Here is an 18,964-nt window from a genome sequence, read left to right on the forward strand (position 1 = left end):
GGAGGGAAAGAGACACACACACACAACCCAGAGAAAGGAGGAGACAGAGAAATATGCTCTGAGAGAGAAGGGACACATGAAAGGCAAAGTGAAGGGCGTGCTGCTGGAAGGACAGATGGGAGCACTAGGCTGGATGTATAGCTAGAGACGTGGGCCCAGAGGCAGAGGTGGGGGGAAGGAGAGAGAAAAAGGGGTGAAGTGCTAGCAAGAGACTACAGCAGTGGGCAGCTGGGGGATAAGTGGAGGGGCTGTGATGGGTGCACAAAGGGGTGAGGAGTGGAACGGGTAGAGAGACCAGAACCATCAGGAAGGGGGAGGGAATGGCAGCAGCACCCACAGCTGGGCTCCTCGGACTGCCTCACTTACCCAGCACTGAGAAATAGGCTCTGGCTGAGCCCTGCACCACGTTCTCTGGGAGCTTCAGGGGCATTAGCTGCGGCGCTGTCTTTCCTGCGGAAAAGTGACATAGATGGGATTGTAGTAAAATCCCCCCCTGTGTAGCAGTGAGCAGACCCCACCACAGGAGCTAGGACACTGCCCCTGCTGCTGTCTTTCCCCTGGCACTGCACAGGGGCTCCCTGCCTTTAGCAGCTCCATTCCTCCATAGCTTTATAGTGAATCCATCTCCAACTCCCCTCTCAGGAGTGGATCCCCTCACCTGCCACCCCAGCCCTCCACATGGAGCGAGGTGTCACCACCTGGCGAGACACGGGAACTGTAGTCTCCAGCTCTTTCTCTGGCACCTTCCACTTTGTAATTTCACTCCATGGAATCAGAGAGTGAGAGAAGGGGAAAGCCACATTAAATCCCATCTAGCCCATCCTCCCAGGACCCGGGTCAGGAACATTCCCTAAGACCTACGCTTCCAGCCCTTCCCTTGGGCGCCATTCCAGCCCTTCAGTGTTAGGAAACGTTTCCTCGTTATCCAGCTGGAGGTGTCCCACTTTCTTCAGTCCCATATTACTGCTTCTTGTTAGCTCTTCCCCTCGGACACCCGGGGTTTCCACCCTTCCCTTTGCAGAAGCAGGTCAGGAGGGGTGGGGCTCTTACCAGCTGCACAGAGCAGGAAGTTGTAGGTCGTTTCCTTCTCAAGCCCTTCAGGCTTTGGGTTGAGGAGGAAAAGGGAAGGGGAAGAAAAATCAGAAAGGTGAGAACCTGCAGAGATATTGAGCACCTGGTTTCAGAAACATCTGGGCAGGGGTGATGGAGAGAGATGGGGAGGAGGAAAAAGTTGGGGAGAAGAAAAAGAAAGAAAGAAAAGGGAGTGAATGAGAGAAAGATGGAGACTTGCAAATTCTCATGTAATAATAATTCTCATAAAGCCAGCAGATAATAGTTGGAAATCAGCTACTAAGAAGTTATTGCCTCCTCGCTCCCAAGGGGAGGATATTGCAGTGATCTACCATGGGTGATTAGTTGCTGTTAGCACACTGTAAAACATGGGCTTTGCTTGTGATACAGAGAGAACTTCCAGCTTTACACCAGGTGCTGGTGCTGATAATATGCTGTGATGCTAATGAAGTGAGGTAGGGGCTCAGTCCTGCCAAGTGTTTAACTTTAAGCCTGTTTGAGATCAATGGGACAACTCATGTGCCTAAAGTAAAGCAAGCTTTGCTGAGTCAGGGCCAAAGCGCTCAGTGCCCTGAAATGACATATTGTAATGACTGCAGGGCCACCTAGAAATTCACCATTACACACTGTGGCCGATTAGTTCTGTAGGGCTACAGTAGGGATAGAACTCAGCTCCTCTTGCTCCAAAGGCCCAGACCCCCATGGCTTGAGCTAAGGAAGAAGCCCTGTTATTTATTGAGATGACCAGAACAGTTTTGACTAAAACTCAGGAACTAAATGTTGTGGAAAAAAAAGAGGGTTTAATTAAAACAATTTTTGGTTTTGGAACACACCCCTCCCCCGCAAATTTTTATTCTGAGACTAGTCGTTTTTCCCCCTTTTTATAACTGTTTTCCAACTTTTGCCAGGTGGAAAACAGTAGCCAAGTGTGAAAAGGGGCTTTCCCTCTCTTTCAAAAAACCTTTCCCTCTCTTTCTTCAGTCGAAAAAGGTTAAAACTTTTTAAAAGTGTGTGTGTATGGCAGGGGGAAGGGGGAGAATCCAAAAGTTGAACCCTCCCCCCCACTCACATACTAAAACAACATTTGAGGTTAATATGAACATTTTTGTTTTGTTTCAAAATGTCTTTTCAAAATTAATCTCAGTGACAAATCTGCTGTTGAGTTTCACAGGAAATTCAAATGCAGTGCTCAAATATTTTTTAGATTTTTTTTTTTCTGGTGAAAGATTCACTGGGGAGAAAAATCCTGTTTTCCAACCAGCTCTAACTTTTTGTTAGCCTAGCAAACACAGATGAGCATTTCTGATTCCATCAGGGAGAGGGCAGTGGTGCTCTAGTCAGTTCTTTAAAATAATAGAGCAAGACCTTAGAATCTCAGGGTTGGAAGGGATCTAGTCCAACCCCCTGCTCAAAGCAGGGCCAATCCCCAATTTTTACCCCAGATCCCTAAATGGCCCCCTCAAGGGTTGAACTCACAACCCTGGGTTTAGCAGGCCAATGCACCAACCACTGAGCTATTCCTCCCCCCAGTACACCCCCTAAAGTTGCTACTAGTCTCCTATTATTTTAAGCCCAATTTTCATCTCCTTCGTAATTCTGAGAAAAATAATCTGTGTTTACAGAACTGTCAGATCAGCCCAAGATAAAGTTGGACATTTCCACTAATGCGAAGGAAGCAAAGTGAATACTTCTTCAGCTGAAGCCATTTAGAAATCACTTATTTCAAATTTTTTTGTGAAGTGTTTCACAGTTCTTTGTGTCCCTATGTATTGAAAAAGGAGCCAAGTTAGAATTCAAATTTCACTTGGCACATAGGATAACTTTAAAGCAAAAGCCAAAACAGATTCACTGTAACAGGACAGAATCATAGAAATGTAGGGCTAGAAATGAGAGGTCATCTAATCCACCCCCCTCAGAACGTGGCAGAGCCAAGTACACCTAGACTATCCTGGACAGGTGTTTGTCCAAACTGTTCTTAAACCTGCAATAATGGGGAATCCGCAGCCTTCCCAGGTAACCTGTGCCAGAGCTTATCTACCCTTACAGTTAGAAAGTTATTCCTGGTATCACACCTCTCTTGCCAATTTCTTCTTGTTTTACCCTTGGTGGACATGAAGAACAACTGATGACCATTCCCTTTGTAGCACATATTTGAAGACTGTTATTTTGTACTCCCCTCAGCCATCTCTGCTCTAGACTAAATATGCCCAATTCTTTCAACCTTTCCTCATACGTCAGGTTTTTTCATTTTTGTTGCTCTCCTTTGGACTCTCTCCAATTTACTCATGTCTTTCCTAAAGCGTGGCACCCAGAACTGGCCACAGGACTCATTCTTATCTTGAAGCTTACAGAGTTGTTTTTTCTGGGTTGATACAATAATGTGAATTGTATCTTACTGAAAAAGATGGGATCCATTTCTGTAACTCAGAGAGGAGCTGCAGTATTAGATCACGTGTTACTGCTTACATCAAACAATTTAAAAATGATTAGTGCTTTCCTATAATGGAGAGAGGAGTGGCCACCTTCTATCACGTGATATTGCTCTGATCAGACTATGTAACAAATTATCACTACTTCCCTATTACATAGAATAGCTATGGAGGTTTATATTATGAGTTATTATTAAGTCTCGTTGGGTGTCATTTTTAAAAAAAATGGGAAAAGCCAGGGGTTCCTCATCACAAAATACTGAAAGAGACAAATTTATAGAAAAATATACAAAAAAAATTGGCTCATATTACCTTGAGATTTTTTTAAAAATTATGAAGCTAAATGATTTAAAATAAATAATGATAATTCACAAATAATTCAAAAATGTTCTAAATGCAGTCACTCTCCCATATTCCACTACACTGGTCACATACAGCACAAGATTTGTTACAGGTCCTGGAAGTGTCCTATTTGGGGATGGGATGGGAGGGTTTACAAGAAAAGAAGTAAATTTTTGGAAAAGCTTTTCTTTGCTGTAAAATGAAGATTCAGGTTAACCAAAACATTTCTCATATTTGTGCTGCATTCACCAAATTGTTTCAATGAAAAAAATCAAAACATTTTATTTGGACATTTTCAAAATAAAATGTTTTGATTTTTCAATTCAAAATTGCTTTTTTCATTTTAATTTTAGTTCAACACTATTTTTTTTAAAAGGGTAAAAAAGATTGAAAAAGAAAGAGCATTTCATGTCAGGTCAAATCAAACATTTTGTTGGACTTGAAACTACATTTTTTGACTGTTTCGGTTCACCAAAAAACCCTGAAACATTTCTATTTGGGTTGGCCCAAAACGATTCTTTTTTTGATTTTTCAGTTGGCCAGCAAACCAAAAAATCAGTTATTTGCACAGCTCAATTTACAAGGACCACGGTCCACATTCACAGCTGGTGTAAATCCGCAGAGCTGAATTGGATTGAATGGAGCTATGCCAATCTACACTACTGAGGGCTTGATCCCATGACTTGTTATAGACAAAACCGAAAAGTCATGGTTTCTGTCCCAAAAGACATGGCTGTGGCAAACCTATCACCTTTGCTCATTATTTCAATCACACGGTGCAACAAGGTACCAGTATTTTCCTGTAAGAAGTGATGCAATATTACAGTTTACATTGTAGTGACTTATCGTTGCTTCCCTTTACAGCATTAGACAATGTGTGATCATATGAAGTCATCAAGGTTTCTGTAAGCGGGGGAATAGTCCCGCTCTTGTGGGGAACTTTCCTGGCTTCTGCACTACCCCGGTGAAGTGGGCTAGCGAAAGGATCTGAGACCTCGCTCCCACTTCCTTTACCCAGTGGCCTCCCTGCCCTTGAGGACTCCCCTTCCACTCTCCTGTCTGGCAGAGTCCTCGTAACCCCAACAAGGCTGGGCCCAGGATTCCTGGGGGGCTCAACCCCCAACCCTGCTGTGGTCACCTAGGACAGGGGCTAGGGTGCCCCCACTCCGGGGTACTCTCTGTGCACTGGGCACTTCTCTGACCCACTGACCATTACATACATGTTAAAGCAAATGCAAGTTATTTAATCAACAATTAATTTTAAAAAGAATAAGGGAAAATGGGAAAGGTGAAAGGAAACACATCAACCCGCTCTGTGGCAGGGAACATGACAAACAGTGTCTCTGGAATGTCAAGGCAGTTCACAGTCTGTTCCTTGTAAGTCCCAGGCCTTCTTCTCAGGCCCTGGTTGTGCTGCGGGGATGCAGTGGGTTGGACACTTGCTCTGGTGGTGGCCATACGCTCTCAGGCTCTAAGTGGTAGGACCCTTCTTCCCAGTGTCGCCCCCGCCCTGTCGGGGCTACGATCCAAGCTTGGCCTGCAGAGCCCCTTGGCTGAGGCGTCTCCCTGTGCTAGGCCCGCTGCCCAGGGTTCCCCTCGCTCTCCCCAGCTGCTCATTGCACCCAGCTCTGGACTGCTCCAGCCCCAGCTGCACCACTCGGTCTCTGCACTGCTGCTCTGCCTCCAGCTCCCTGGGCTGCTTCTTTGGCCCCTCTGCCTCTGGTTGCTGCAGCTCTGCTCCCAGGACAGGTCTGCTCTGCAGGCTGCTTCTGTGACTCTGCTCCCAGGACTGGTCTGCTCTGCAGGCTGCTTTTGTGGCCCCTCTGGCTCTGGTTGCTGCAGCTCTGCTCCCAGGGCAAGTCTGCCCTCTCTGGGCTGTGCCTCTGGCTTTGGGGCTGCGGCTCTGCTCCTAGGACAGGGTCTGCTCTCTCTGGATCTGGCACGGCTCAGCTTGGGCCCCTGCTTTCTCCTTAGCTCGACCCCACTCTGTCTGACCCAGGCAAATCCAGCTCACACGGAGGATGGGACCTCCCTGGCCTCCTGACTCTTTGATTAGCCTGCTCACCCTGTCATTCAGGCTGACCTGGAGCATTGGCCTCTCCCCATTGTACCTGGGGGCTGTCAGTCTCAGGGTCCTGATTCCCCATCGACCCTTCCCCCTTTTAGTACTGGGAGCTAGCCAACCAAAACACCCCCACTGAATGTTAGTAAGGGGGCAACAGTCCCCTTACATTTCCCAATAAAACCAAGAAGACCTGCAGCATTATATCAGTTGTCACTACACAGCAGTAAGTTATCATGGCTTCTCTATTCCACAGGGACTAAACAGCCCACCTACCTCCACTAACAGCTGTTTGATCACCGTGTCCCCCCGCCCTTTGTCCAGGGACTCCACTACCTCGTTCCCGCAGGGCAGATCTGTCTTCAAGGCCTGAGCGCTCACTGAGAAATTCACAGTACCTGGAACAAAGAAGGATAAGCGTTCTGCCAGGCACTGCAGCTACAGGAGTGTCAGTGTCATTCACTTGGTGTTGTGCTTTGCAGCACCACTGATTACATGGAAACCTCTCTAAAGAGGGCAGAGCTCAAGTCACATGTAGTTAGCACTATAGCACAGCTCTGCAGAAGCCTTAGTTCCAACCCCTCAGCTCCAACAGCTACACTGAATGGGGCTGGGCAAGATGGAGAGGAGGGGAGTGCAGGGGCAGGTCTTCAGATTCTGACACTCAGACCCCTGCATGGTGTCAGAGCCATCATCTTTCTTTTCCAGAAATTTCAGACCCAACCAGTCTGTCAGTCCAGGTATTTATACAGCCCTCATCGCAGTCGTGTACTGCACCTGCCATACATGGATGAATGTATTATTCCAATTTTACAGATGGGGAAACTGAGGCACCGGAACATTGACTTTCCCAAGCACTGGACACTGAGTCTAGGTCTCCTGAGTCCAGTCCAGTGCCTCAGCCACAAGGCCAGCCTTCCTCCTTTCACAGCAGATCAGTCCCTTCCAGAGAGGTTGGAAACGCCAGAAATCTTACCCAGAAATTTCGGTGCCATTTGGTCCCTTTCACAGAGGTTTTGGACCCATCCATTAGTCCCTGATCCTGAGATTTTGAAGTTGCCAGGTCCCTTACCCAGAGATTTTGGGGTCACAGCCCAAGACACTGTTTTCCGTCCGTTCACACAGAGACAATAAGATTCTTCTTCCTTCTCCACAGGGGTAGCCCGGAAGTCATTAGATGAAACCAGTGAGATGTTGACCTGTCCATTGTACAGAAAGGTGCCGTCAGGCAGGGAGAGAGAAGGGTTCAAGGGGGTTGTGGGTAAATGGAGATGAGACAATGCAGGGGAGGAGAGGGGGCAGGGAGTTTGGGGGCCACAGGGATTTGGTGGGGCAGGGATTGAGGTGGGGAAAGCTGAGGGGTACCGTGGTTTGGGGAAGTGCAGGAGACTGAGGAGGGGCAGAGAGTTGGGTGCATGGCTCTGAAGAAACAGGAGATTGCAGGGCCTGAGGGACCCGGGACCAGTTGTGGGAATAAAGACAAAATGGTGACCTCAAATTTACCACCTTGGCATGAGTCTGAGACCCCTCTGGTGTCTTGTTAGGGGAGGAGGTGAAGTGCTGGCTGTGGGGGGCGGGGGGCTATCTGGGAGTAGCTGAGAGAGAACAGAATTGGGGACCATCAGTGAGCGTAGTGAAGGGCAGGAAAGGGATGGGGAAGAGGATGAGAGTGCCTTGGGGGCTCTTAACACCATAGAGCTTGTTCCCGCTTCACTTTATCTAGAATGAAACCCATTTAAATAAAAGCTGAGAGAAAAGTCACCACAATTTTGCAGGGACCCCCTTCCTGAGTCCCCTCCAGTCCCTTGTGCTGGAGCAGGAATGCACGGCAGGCCAGTGGGGCTAAAGAGTCAGTGCCGTTTCCATGGATGCAACAGGCCAGTGAGTTTCCCAGCAGCTGTAGTGCAGCTGGGGGGCTTGTGTGGCATGAGGCCAAAGGCCAAGCACATGTGTCCATTCCAGGAAGCCGGGAGTCTCCACTAGAGTAAGGGGTGATGCACAGTGTGTGGTCACCCCAGGTACCTTGCTTGCCATGGGGTCATGAGATAGGCACAGGAGGTCTAAGGCCAGGTGCCTTCAGCCACACAGGAAGTTGGTCTCAGGTATATCTGCAGCTCGCAAACCTTTGTCAGCCAAACAGATTCCTTCTTTCCTAATGCCCACTCTGTACCCCAGTAGTAACACACACCTAGGAGCCAATCAGATTCCTCCTTTCCATCACCCATTTCTTACCACTGTAATAAGACAATTTCCTAGGGGCCAATCAGCTGCCTCCCCTGGATGGGAAACCATGTTGCAACTGGCCCATGTGGTCTCCTCCCTGCCCCCTGCTGAGGAAAGCTGCAAATGTCCCTTACCCTGATGCAGCGGGTCAGGTAGTTGAAGACAGTGGCCTTTAGTGTGAAGGCCTCGCCGCGCACCACAGAGTAGGGCAGGGTGAGCTCCACGAAGAAGGGCTGGAAGGCTCTGAGGGACACGGTCGGGGACAGGCCAAAGCCAGTATCACTTGAAGTGCAGAACGCATTGGCTTTCCATTCTGTGATGGTGTCGGGGGTGGTCACAGCCAAATCAGCACTTCCGTCAGACCTGGTGACCAAACAAGGAGATGGGGGGAAGCTTTCCTAGCTGTGCGGGAAAAAACCGTGTCCCTCACAGCATCCTGAATTAACCCCCTCCCCCCATTTGTAACTGCAGGGTCCTTTTGGAGCACTGGGGTGTGCATGCTGGGTTATTGTAGGCTCACTGCAGAGCACTTCCTCCCATCCCATCCTACATCCAGCTCCGCAGAAGAATCATCCAGATAACAAGACAAGGGGTGGCGTTCCACGGTGAACAGAAAATCCCTCAGACACACGGCTATAGAAAAGGATGAGATGTATAGCTAATAGTGACTTCTGCACCAGAGCTGGGACCAAAAAGAAATTACACCTCCCTCCGACACACACACACACTTCCCAGGCAGGTCACCTTGTGCTGGATCACTTAACAGGGGATTGTCCATTGTGATCCACACAATTAATTGTCTCCCAGTTACTGAGAGGAGAAGGAGTGGCTGTGGTGTATTAGTAGAACTAATTAACTTACTTCCTGCCTTTCCTCTACCTGCCTATCCATCCCTCATGCTTGTCTCTCTCTAGTGTATCTAGAACAGGTACTGCATCTATGACAGAAGGATATAAGCACATCTCATGGTGTCTGAGCAACTTCTTCTGAGTGTCTGTGTAATCCAGTTGACCGCATTCACCACATCCCATAAACATCACTTACTTCACTGAAACTAAATTCCAAATCCATGTCTCAGGGAAATACTTCCGGATGGTCTCCACTGGGCCATGATCGATGATGTGATCCAAAAGGGATGAAGACATCCGCGCAGATGTAAGAGCTTCTTTCAGACATTAGGGGTACAGGGTGTGGCGAGGGCAGAGAGGACATAATATGTTAGACCTTATTCTAAACCATGGCATTTTGTTTCCAGTTAGTGATAGGCCTGATCCTAAACTCTAGATCTAATAACCCTTCCTCACAAACTTCAGCCATGTTCAGACCCAAACTTAGACCTATCTCTGCTTGCAATCAGTCATTCTTTTCCCCACCCCACTCTCCCAGCATCATCATCTTTTTAGAACCTCTTTCAAAGCCCCTGAAAAAATATCTGTATTGCCCGATTGTGATATCAAACTGTCTGCTTTCTAAAGACTTCAGCACCCCTTACAGGGGCGGGATGGATGGACATATTTATTCCCACACCTCCAATCCCAGAGTGTATGGGAAGCCCAGCTGTAATGACTGTGTTGAAGCAGCCCCTAGAGCCCTGCCTATATCCATTTCAATGTGGAATTATCCTGTGGAACTCACTTCCCCAAGACATTATAGATGCAGTAGCGGAGTCAGAGTCACAGGAAAAAAAATTGTATATGACGAAGAGTAGCAGCAACACTAGTGACACCAGCTAGGATTCAAATGATCATGGGTATCAGTTCTCGTGCGTCAGGATACAAGCTGATAAGAAGCCCGTAGGCCAGGGAGAAATTTACCCCACAGTACTGCACCGTGAGGTGTATTACCAAGGTTTTCCACCTTACTCTGAGGCAGCCACCATTGACCACAGTCTGAAGAGGGATCCTGCACTAAAAAGATGACAGTGCTGATCCAATATGGTCAGGACGCAGGACATGCCATATATAGACCAGTAGTCTGATGTTCTACAGTAGGAACAGGGACATTGGATTAGAGGGTCAGTGATCTGATCTGGTTACTCTTCATTTCCACTGGTGTAACTGAGAGCATAATTAACATGAATATTTAGCCATCTAATCTCAGAGCTCTTCACAAGGCTGTGTAAGTATAATTAATCCCCTTTTACAGATAGGAATATTAAGGCACAAAGAATTGAAATGATTCACCCAAGTTCAAGTTGATGGGAGAGCTAAGAATGGAGTACAGATTTCCTGATTTCCAGTCCTAAACTCTCCCCCTGGGTTCACACTCCCTCCCCATTGAACCTGGCTCTCTTTCTGCATAGTTTTTTCTCTAGCACTTGCTGAAAGGTGAAAACAAGGGAGTGGAAATTATCCTGTTCCAGGTTGAGAGAGCTGTAACCAAATTCAACAAGATTTAGCAGCCAGTTTGTGCCAGTGCAGCACATCTACGTTAGGGGGTGCAAGGTGCCACTGCATCAGTGTAGTTACAACAGTGCAGATTTCCTTAGCTGGTGAGCAAGCAGGTAGAAATGGACCAGATTCCTATTTCAGGCCTGACTTTCTTGGATTTTGGCCAGCATAGCTGAGAACAGAGTCTGGTCCTACTGGTCTAGTTTCCATGCAGAGGAGAGGGTGAAAGGGAGGGGAGCAGTAAAAGCACCTAACAGGGGGGTATCAGCAGGGCAAAACAAAGCAGGCTCATTTACCAGCAATACCATATGCTTCAGGTACACCGTACATTCTCTCTATGCAGAGTTTGGGCTTATGGACCTTGGTGCTGGTGAAGACTTTTAAACCCATCTCCTGTAAAAAGATAACCCAGACAGGCATGTGGTAAAGTAAACCATACGTCGGGAGATAAATGTGCCATCTGGACTGGACCGGGATGTGACGGGCTTATGGGATGGGTCACTGCAAAAGCAGATACTAAGGCCTGAGGGGTCAATGCCTGTGTGGCTGGCGGGAAGCCAACGGCAAGGTCTACGTCAGTGAAAGGCGCCGGACCAGCGGCTGAAGATGGACGTCCTGTGTGTCCTCAGAGCAGGTTCATCAGAGGCATCAGCCATGCAAGCTTCCGCCATGCACTCAGCCCCTGCTGGCTTGCCTCAGCCCTGCCTTGGAGGGAGATCAGCCTTTCTGGCCCAGTCCATCCCCTGCCTCTCTGCTGAGATGCCTAACAAGTCATTGTCAGATGTGCTGGGGATTGGGTGATTTGGGAGTGAGTCCCACTGGCAACAAACCTGAGATCCCGCAGGACACCAAACCCTCACCAGCTGGGGCTGGGTAATTACCCTGGGTGCTGGCTCAGAGCAGCACTCCGCACATGTGTGCATATGTGTGCATGTGTGGATAAAATGGGGACTGGCACTTCACAGAGACCTACGTAGACGGGAGAGAGAGCGCGTGTGGGACAGGATCTCTTTGACAAAATGGCTGCAGAGGCTGAGATCCCCATTTCTGGGCTCTATTTCTTTGCCCCAGCTATTAGGATGTCTCCTTGTCATGTTTAAATTAGTGATGGGAAACCTCTAGAGTTCAGTGGTTGAGAGAGGCATTCAGTCCTCAATGCTGGGGGATTCCCATCTGGGGTTTTCTGGCCCAGGTTTAGTTATTACCTTGAATGAGCTAGCTAACAAGCACCCAGCTAAGCGTGCTCAGACAGCACCTATGGGATATAACAGGAGTTTGCTCTGCCAAGAACACGGTGGGGAAATCTTCTGAACTAACAGTGATTTCACACACTAAAGGGAGACGTGGCGCTCACCTTGAGAACGTTGTAGGCATCCCCTTCACCGTCAGGAGAAATGGGTCCGTAGATGAATCCATTTAAAATGACGTTCTCGAGTGTCACACAAGGGTTATCGTCTTCTTCCTCCAAATGGTGCTCCCGGTAATTATAACCCCTGATCTCCTTCACCGGGAGCAAATCATACACCTGCGGGTATGACATGTCTCGATGTCAGTGACCACAGGCCCAATAATAATAAACCAGCGTGTGCCACCCTAGTGATCACAGACAACTTTAAGCTAACACACCTGTGCGTGCAATCCCAGTGACCAAGGGTGATCCTACAATAACAAAACCCTACAGTAACAGAGCAGAATGTCTGACTCCAGGGCTCAGCACTGACTTTTCAATAATCATAGGATCATAGAATATCAAGGTTGGAAGGGACCTCAAGAGGTCATCTAGTCTAACCCCCTGCTCAAAGCAGGACCAATCCCCAACTAAATCATCCCAGCCAGGGCTTTGTCAAGCCTGACCTTAAAAACTTCGAAGGAAGGAGATTCCACCACCTCCCTAGGTAATGCATTCCAGTGTTTCACCACCCTCCTAGTGAAAAAGTTTTTCCTAATATCCAGCCTAAACCTCCCCCAGTGCAACTTGAGACGATTACTCCTTGTTCTGTCATCTGCTACCGCTGAGAACAGTCTAGATCCATCCTCTTTGGAACCCCCTTTCAGGTAGTTGAAAGCAGCTATCAAATCCCCCCTCATTCTTCTCTTCCACAGTCTAAACAATCCCAGTTCCCTCAGCCTCTCCTCATAAGTCATGTGTTCCAGTCCCCTAATCATTTTTGTTGCCCTCTGCTGGACGTTTTCCAATTTTTCCACATCCTTCTTGTAGTGTGGGGCCCAAAACTGGACACAGTACTCCAGATGAGGCCTCACCAATGTTGGATAGAGGAGAACAATCACGTCCCTCGGTCTGCTGGCAATGCCCCTCCTTATACAGCCGAAAACGCCATTGGCCTTCTTGGCAACAAGGGCACACTGTTGACTCATATCCAGCTTCTCGTCCACTGTAACCCCTAGGTCCTTTTCTGCAGAATAATAATAACGCAGTGTGCGCTGACCAATGCTCACCAGCGGCCCTCCAGTAATAAATCAGTATGTGTGGTTGTGTCCTCACAAGCAGCCCCAGAACTATAAATCACTGGCTGCAGCAACAGTTTTCATGAGCGCCCTACATAGATCAAGCAGTGGGCGCAGACCTTGTGCTGACGCGGGACCCTACAATAACAGGCAGACTGCTCTGCCCTAGCTCTCACGAGTGATTCTCTGCACTTTCCAGACAAGATCATCTCTTGTGCCCGTTGATCACCAGGCCAGGCTGGCACTTACAGAGCTGGGCGAGAGCTCGGCTTCAGGCTTCATGAGGAGGACGCTCTTGTCCACAGCACGGACGGCACACAGGGAGCCCGGGGAGGCTGCGACCCGGAGGTGAGTGTTGGAGGCAGGGAGGCCCTCAGCCGGTGAGAAATGCAAGTCAACCTGCAACCCCAGGAAAGGTGTTAGAGGAGCTACTTCTCCAGATACCTTCACATGCTGCCCCACAGCTCTGCCAATGCCCATCAGTCCTGCCCTACAACCCCCCTGCTATTCCAGCCCTGGATTCCCCCCACAACCTGCCAATGCCCCTCAGTCCTGCCCTACAACCCCCCCCCCCCAGCTATTCCAGTCCTGGGCTCCCCCCACAGCCTTGCCAATGCCCCTCTGTCCTGCCCTGCAGCCCCCCTGCTATTACAATGCTGGGGTCCCACACAGCTCTGCCAATGCCCCTCAGCCCTGACCAGTGCAATATCAGCAGTGCCCCCTATATGTCAGTTCTGTTTCCACCCTCCATAATTCTGCCTATGCAAATTAGTCCTGATGTGCATTCATCTCTCATATTCAATTGCTGATCTATGGTCAGTGCCTGGTGGGTCATGAAGCCATTGAACATTTCCTGAGTCTCCCTTGAAATTTGCCATTCCAGGTTCCACAGGTGGGCCATTGTCCATGGGGTGAATGCGAGTTATAGAAACCGGATGCTCACCTTATTGGCAAAGCAGTTTTCAATCTTGAAATCTTCGGAATTGGCGATAACTTCCCCGCTGGGTAAAGTGGTGTATACAAGTACCCGGGCCAGGGGGGCGATATCAGGCCTCACGGGGAGCCTCAGCTCAAATACCTGGATAACTGGCAAACAGAGAGGGGGGTGGCTAAGCTATAGAGAAGCAGCGCCAGGGCCACACATTTCCTTAGGCTCCCTCATGATGGCTGCAATATCAGCCACCCTGAAAAATGCGCTATCCAAGGGTAAGAGTTTTGGCGCATAGCTGAGGCTTTTGACTCTTACTGCAGACACCTGGTGTGGGATATTCAGGTGAGATGGGTTTGGTGGATCTCAGCATGTCCTCTAAATCCATGTCAGCTAGAGTCTAGCACCGTCCTCCATCAGTGCAGGATGCCCCTGCCCATGCAATAATGAAGGCGAGGAAAGAAGTACGTGTTGTACAGTGGCTCTGTGCGGAGGGTTGTGCGCACAGGGCTGCAGAGGGGGTGGGATTCCACACTCCTGCTCCTCAAGGTAGAATTTACCCAGCCAGCCTGAATCAGTCAAATTGGGAATCCCTTGAGAATGCCATTAATGAAATGAAATCGGTCAGGGGAACTGTGTGTGTGTCAAAGGGAGAGAGAGACCATGACTAGTGAGACAAGGAGGAGAAAGAGTAAGAGAGAAAGTGAAGAGGACAGAAGGGTGCTGTTCTCGTCACCTCCTTCAGACACAGCAGCTCAGCCTCCCAGGACAGACAGAGAAAGGCGAGGGGAGAGCTCACAATGAGAATGGGCCAAAATTTTTCAGATGATTTTTTGTTGTTGAAAAATGTAGACTTGGATCAACCAAAAAACATTTCACAAATTTGTGTGAAATTCACCAAATGGTTTTGTTCAGAAAAAAAATTGGCAACAAATCAGAAAGTTTTGTTTCGACATTTCCTCAATGAAAGGTTCCATTTTTCAATTCAAAACAACTCCTCATTTACAATTTCCCTTCAATTCTATTTAAAAAAGATGAAAGCAGCTCAAAAGTGAAATGGTTCAGCCGCTCCCAAACAATTGTTTTTTGAGGTTTCTGGTTCGGCCAGCAAACCGCGAAATCAGTTATTCACACAGCTCTACTCACGCTCTCCATCCCCCACGGGATGCACCTCGGGGCCTGCCCTCACAATGCCTCCCTTGGCCATCACCTGCCAGGAAGAAGAAACCCACCTGTTACAGAGGTCCTGGTGGGAGGTGCGGGATGCTCACGGAGGAATGCTGGGGGTAGGGGGGGGTGTCTATACCGATGCTTTCCTGTGGGGAAGGAGCAGAAAATCCCACAGAGCTATACAGAGAGTCCCAGACCCAGACTGGAGTTTACTGGGACCTCGACCAAGTCAGAAATTCTCTCTCCCAGCAGAAACCATCCACTCGCCGGCCAATTCTGCATTTCCTTCACTGGCTTTTACATGTAAATGTCAGGGTCAAGTGAACCTGGCCTCGGGGCAGTTTGGTGGCCTGGGACATATATGGGTGTCTGGCCTCCAGTGCTGTGTCATGTGTACGGAAGTAGAGGTCATGAGGGCTTACCAAATAGTAAAAGATGATTTCCTTCTGCTCCCCCACGGCCTCTGGCTTCAGGATGTAGTGCACCAGGACCACCACGTTGGAGCCACAGCTTAAAGTCTGAGACATGGGCTCAATTTTGAGAAAGCTCTTACTCGGGGAGTAAAAGCGTGTTGCTGTGTGAACGACGTTACCGTACACAGGGGTGACCCAGTCTGTGTCGTAACAGCTCAGTTCAGATTTATGGTTTGCCTGATAAAGAAGAACATTTTTATATCAGATCAAAAAGTGAGTAACAGGTCTACTAGCATTTCAGAAGGAAAAAGTGGGTAATTTTAAAAACATGTTCCTGGCAGATTTTTCAGGGCACAGTGCATTGATCTGCATTTTCCATGCTCGTGTGGAGCGAGACAGAGATGGAGAAACAGAGGGAGAGCGACCGAGTGTGTGAAAGACACAGAGAACAAGGGACAGAGAGAAAGAGAGCAAGACAGAGAGGAGGAGACTGAAATTCCCAGCCAACTCTTTGTTTTATCTCCCGATGGGCAGAGAGATCAATAAACCCACGGACATCTCCCCTGGAGCTCAGCCAGTGACACCTCCCATCCCCTAGCTCCCTGGATTCAGCCACTCACGGTGATGTGAATGGAGGTGTCTGTGAAGTTGACAGTGTCTATGGAAAACCGGACTCGGCCCTCTTCATTCGTTGTGTAGTTGGCTTTGTATTTGTTTCCCCCTATGGAAATCCGGATTGTTTCATTGGTGATTGGAGCATCGGTCCCGTCCACCAGCTTCACCTAAAGGAACAAATCCAATCTCCGTTGCTGATACCAGGCAGGGAAAGCAGTCCCCACAGTCCTAATGAGCCTTTGCCCACGTTATTCCCCTGAGGCAGCTCCAGAGGGTGTTTCCTACAGAGCTGACCACGGGGCAGGTATGTGCGAACATGCTGGGTGAGTCTGAACCACCTGAGGAGGTGGCTTGTCCTCCCAGAGTGTGTGATTGGGAACATGGGAAGGACTGTGCCGGCCATACCAATGGGCCTTCTCCTCTGTATCCTGTCTCTGACAGCACCAGGGGGTCAGAGGAAAGTGCTGCAATTCCCACTAATGGCAAGGATACCACAGCATGTGTAGAGGCAGAGGGAGATGGCTCCTGTTCCCGTGGTTTGTGATCGTCCCACGTTTTCCCTTTGCACGTTCTTATTCTCCACAGACAAGCACACTCATGTCAGGTAATTTCCTGGGCTCTCAGAGGTTCCCTACCTGCCCAGAGAAGGGGATCCCTGGTTTGTAATGAGAGTCCACCTGCTCAAAGCTGATTGTGCTCATGGTGCCTGTGATCTCACTGGAGCCTGTCCCAGTTAACTCCACCCCTGCAAGAAAACACGGCATAGAGGGGTTTGAACTAATGCACTGACCTGCAGCTCCTCCAGATGCTCCAATGCTGCCCCCCACTTTGTCCAGCTCTGCCAGTGCCCTTCAGTGCTGGCTTGCAACACCCACTGCTATTGCAGTGCGGCCCCACAGCTCCACCAGGTCAGCATGATGCATACCTGTACCCTCTTCTGTGATCTTGCCTTGCACCTCAATTTTCATCTCATAACCCTTTCGCTTGAGCTGGAATATTTTAGTCTTCACCACATTGGAGACACAGCCTCGAACGTCCGCCTGAGCCAGAGACCAAAGAGGAAATTACCATGGAAATCCCTGTACAATTCAGGTCTGTGTGGAACAGGAACAGAGACCCCAGTACCCAAGACATTTGCCTGCTGCTTGGTTTGCCTTAATCCCATCCTCTTACTGGCTTGATCCGGCCTGACTCCCTCTCTTCCCTTCTTCCTCAACAAACCAATCAAGGCATCTCTGGTCCCAGTGACTTATCCAACATGCAGCCCTCTCTGATGCATTTCACCACAAATTCTCCTAGTTACACGCCTGGTTCCCTGATTGTTCAGATCACACCCCCTAGATCTGCAACTTCCCATCAGTGTGATAAATCTCCTTGTGTCTTTTATCCACCCTTGGAATCCTCTCTCCTTCTCCATGCACAATCTTGCGCTCTTCTTCCTTCTCTCGTTCTCGCTCTCATTCTTCTCCTCCTCCTATCTCTGTCCAACCTACTTCTGTTTTCTCTCTCTTACTTTCTTCTCCTTCATAGTCTCCCTCTCTCTCTTTATTGCTCTACCCCTATTCTCTCTGCCTCCTTGCCCTGTCTCTCTCTTTCTTCTTCCTCTTGAGTTCTCTCTCTCTCCCAGATCTTAAAGTTCCCTCTTGCTTTCTCCTCTGCTCTGCTCCCCTCCCCATCTCAATCCCGTTCACAGACACAAAAACCTCTCAGGGTCTTTTCTTTCCCAGCTAGAAGAAACATCCATCCAGGGGTGAATCCTGATCTGACAGATGTCAATGGGAGTTTTGCCATTGAGTTCATTGGGGCCAGGATTTCACCCGAGGGGTTTTTCTTCATAATTTATATCCCCCAGCCCTGGCATCACCTCATAACCAGTACCTCCCTCCTGTGAGACAAAGCCCAACCCAGAACACAGAATCCCAGCTGAGATCTAACAATCCCCTTTGACAGACACAGATCACCCTCCTCAAGACAGTCACCTCCTGCCTATGGGATGGGCCTTGGACTCACTTGTCTGGTGAATTCCTCACACACAGCCTCGGCCTCTCTTCCATAGCAGCGTGACCTGGACTGGGAGAATCTCCGGCACACACGGACATTCACCAGGCCGGGGACAGGGGTCCCATAGGTGTATCTGTAACCAGAGAGGCGTTAAAGAGACACAGGGTGCTTAGACAGGGAGACAGAGTCAGGCAGAAGAGGCCTTTTGGGGCCCTTTATACCATTACCCCTGAGGACTCTGTTGCTGGTTTCCTAATGTCTATTCTCCAGAGCTTCATCTAGTCCTGTTTTCCAATGACTCAGGTGACGGGGTTCCAGCCATTTCCCGGGGGAGATTATTCCATTACCCAGCAGGCCTCCCCATTAGGAAATGTTGCCTGATAGTCAGGCTCTTCTGCCCCTTAATCAGTTGTGTTTCCCTTCTCCCAGCTCCCTCCCATTTGGCCACACCTTTCTGGTACGGAAGAGCCCAGACCTGCGGACAGTTTTCCAGGTGCAGTCTCCTTAGAGCTGTGGGGCCCAGAGCTGAACACTGTCTTCCAGGTGGGGTCGCACTAAGGCTGTATAGAGAGGGATTATCATCTCCCATCAACGCTACACGACACCTCTGGAGCACTGTTTTCAGCTCCGGACACCTCTTTACCCAAAAGCCATCGACAAACTGGAGGGAGTTCAGAGAAGAGCAAGAAATACGAGCAGGGAGCTGGAGGGAGGGATTTATGAGGAGGGAAGGAAGAGTTAAATCTGGCAAGTCTGGTTACGGGATGTCTAAGAAGGGACGTAATTTCTACCTACAAGTGTCTGAAGGAGGCATCACCGAGGGGGGCCGGGATAATTTACGGAGGCACTTGGGG

General features: G+C 49.1%; 1 protein-coding gene across 2 annotated transcripts in view; it reads right to left on the reverse strand.

The window, feature by feature from the left end:
• Positions 1-18,964, reverse strand: part of LOC102942365 (alpha-2-macroglobulin) — a 55,900-nt gene that overhangs the window by 17,651 nt on the left and 19,285 nt on the right. The window contains exons 8-23 of one of the 2 annotated variants that reach the window (XM_037912689.2): positions 18,120-18,243; positions 17,035-17,149; positions 16,745-16,854; positions 16,115-16,276; positions 15,504-15,731; positions 15,058-15,121; positions 13,927-14,069; positions 13,233-13,382; positions 11,872-12,042; positions 10,814-10,910; positions 9,172-9,289; positions 8,262-8,490; positions 6,977-7,103; positions 6,181-6,302; positions 1,051-1,102; positions 367-450 (exon numbers count right to left, since the gene is read on the reverse strand). In XM_037912689.2, the coding sequence (XP_037768617.1) occupies positions 367-450; positions 1,051-1,102; positions 6,181-6,302; positions 6,977-7,103; positions 8,262-8,490; positions 9,172-9,289; positions 10,814-10,910; positions 11,872-12,042; positions 13,233-13,382; positions 13,927-14,069; positions 15,058-15,121; positions 15,504-15,731; positions 16,115-16,276; positions 16,745-16,854; positions 17,035-17,149; positions 18,120-18,243 (2,096 nt within the window). Of the gene's footprint in view, positions 1-366; positions 451-1,050; positions 1,103-6,180; positions 6,303-6,976; positions 7,104-8,261; positions 8,491-9,171; positions 9,293-10,813; positions 10,911-11,871; positions 12,043-13,232; positions 13,383-13,926; positions 14,070-15,057; positions 15,122-15,503; positions 15,732-16,114; positions 16,277-16,744; positions 16,855-17,034; positions 17,150-18,119; positions 18,244-18,964 lie in introns of both variants that reach the window. The other variant, XM_043521963.1, reaches the window with a different exon arrangement.

This window comes from Chelonia mydas, chromosome 1, assembly GCF_015237465.2.
Source record: "Chelonia mydas isolate rCheMyd1 chromosome 1, rCheMyd1.pri.v2, whole genome shotgun sequence".
NCBI classification, from domain to species: domain Eukaryota; kingdom Metazoa; phylum Chordata; order Testudines; family Cheloniidae; genus Chelonia; species Chelonia mydas.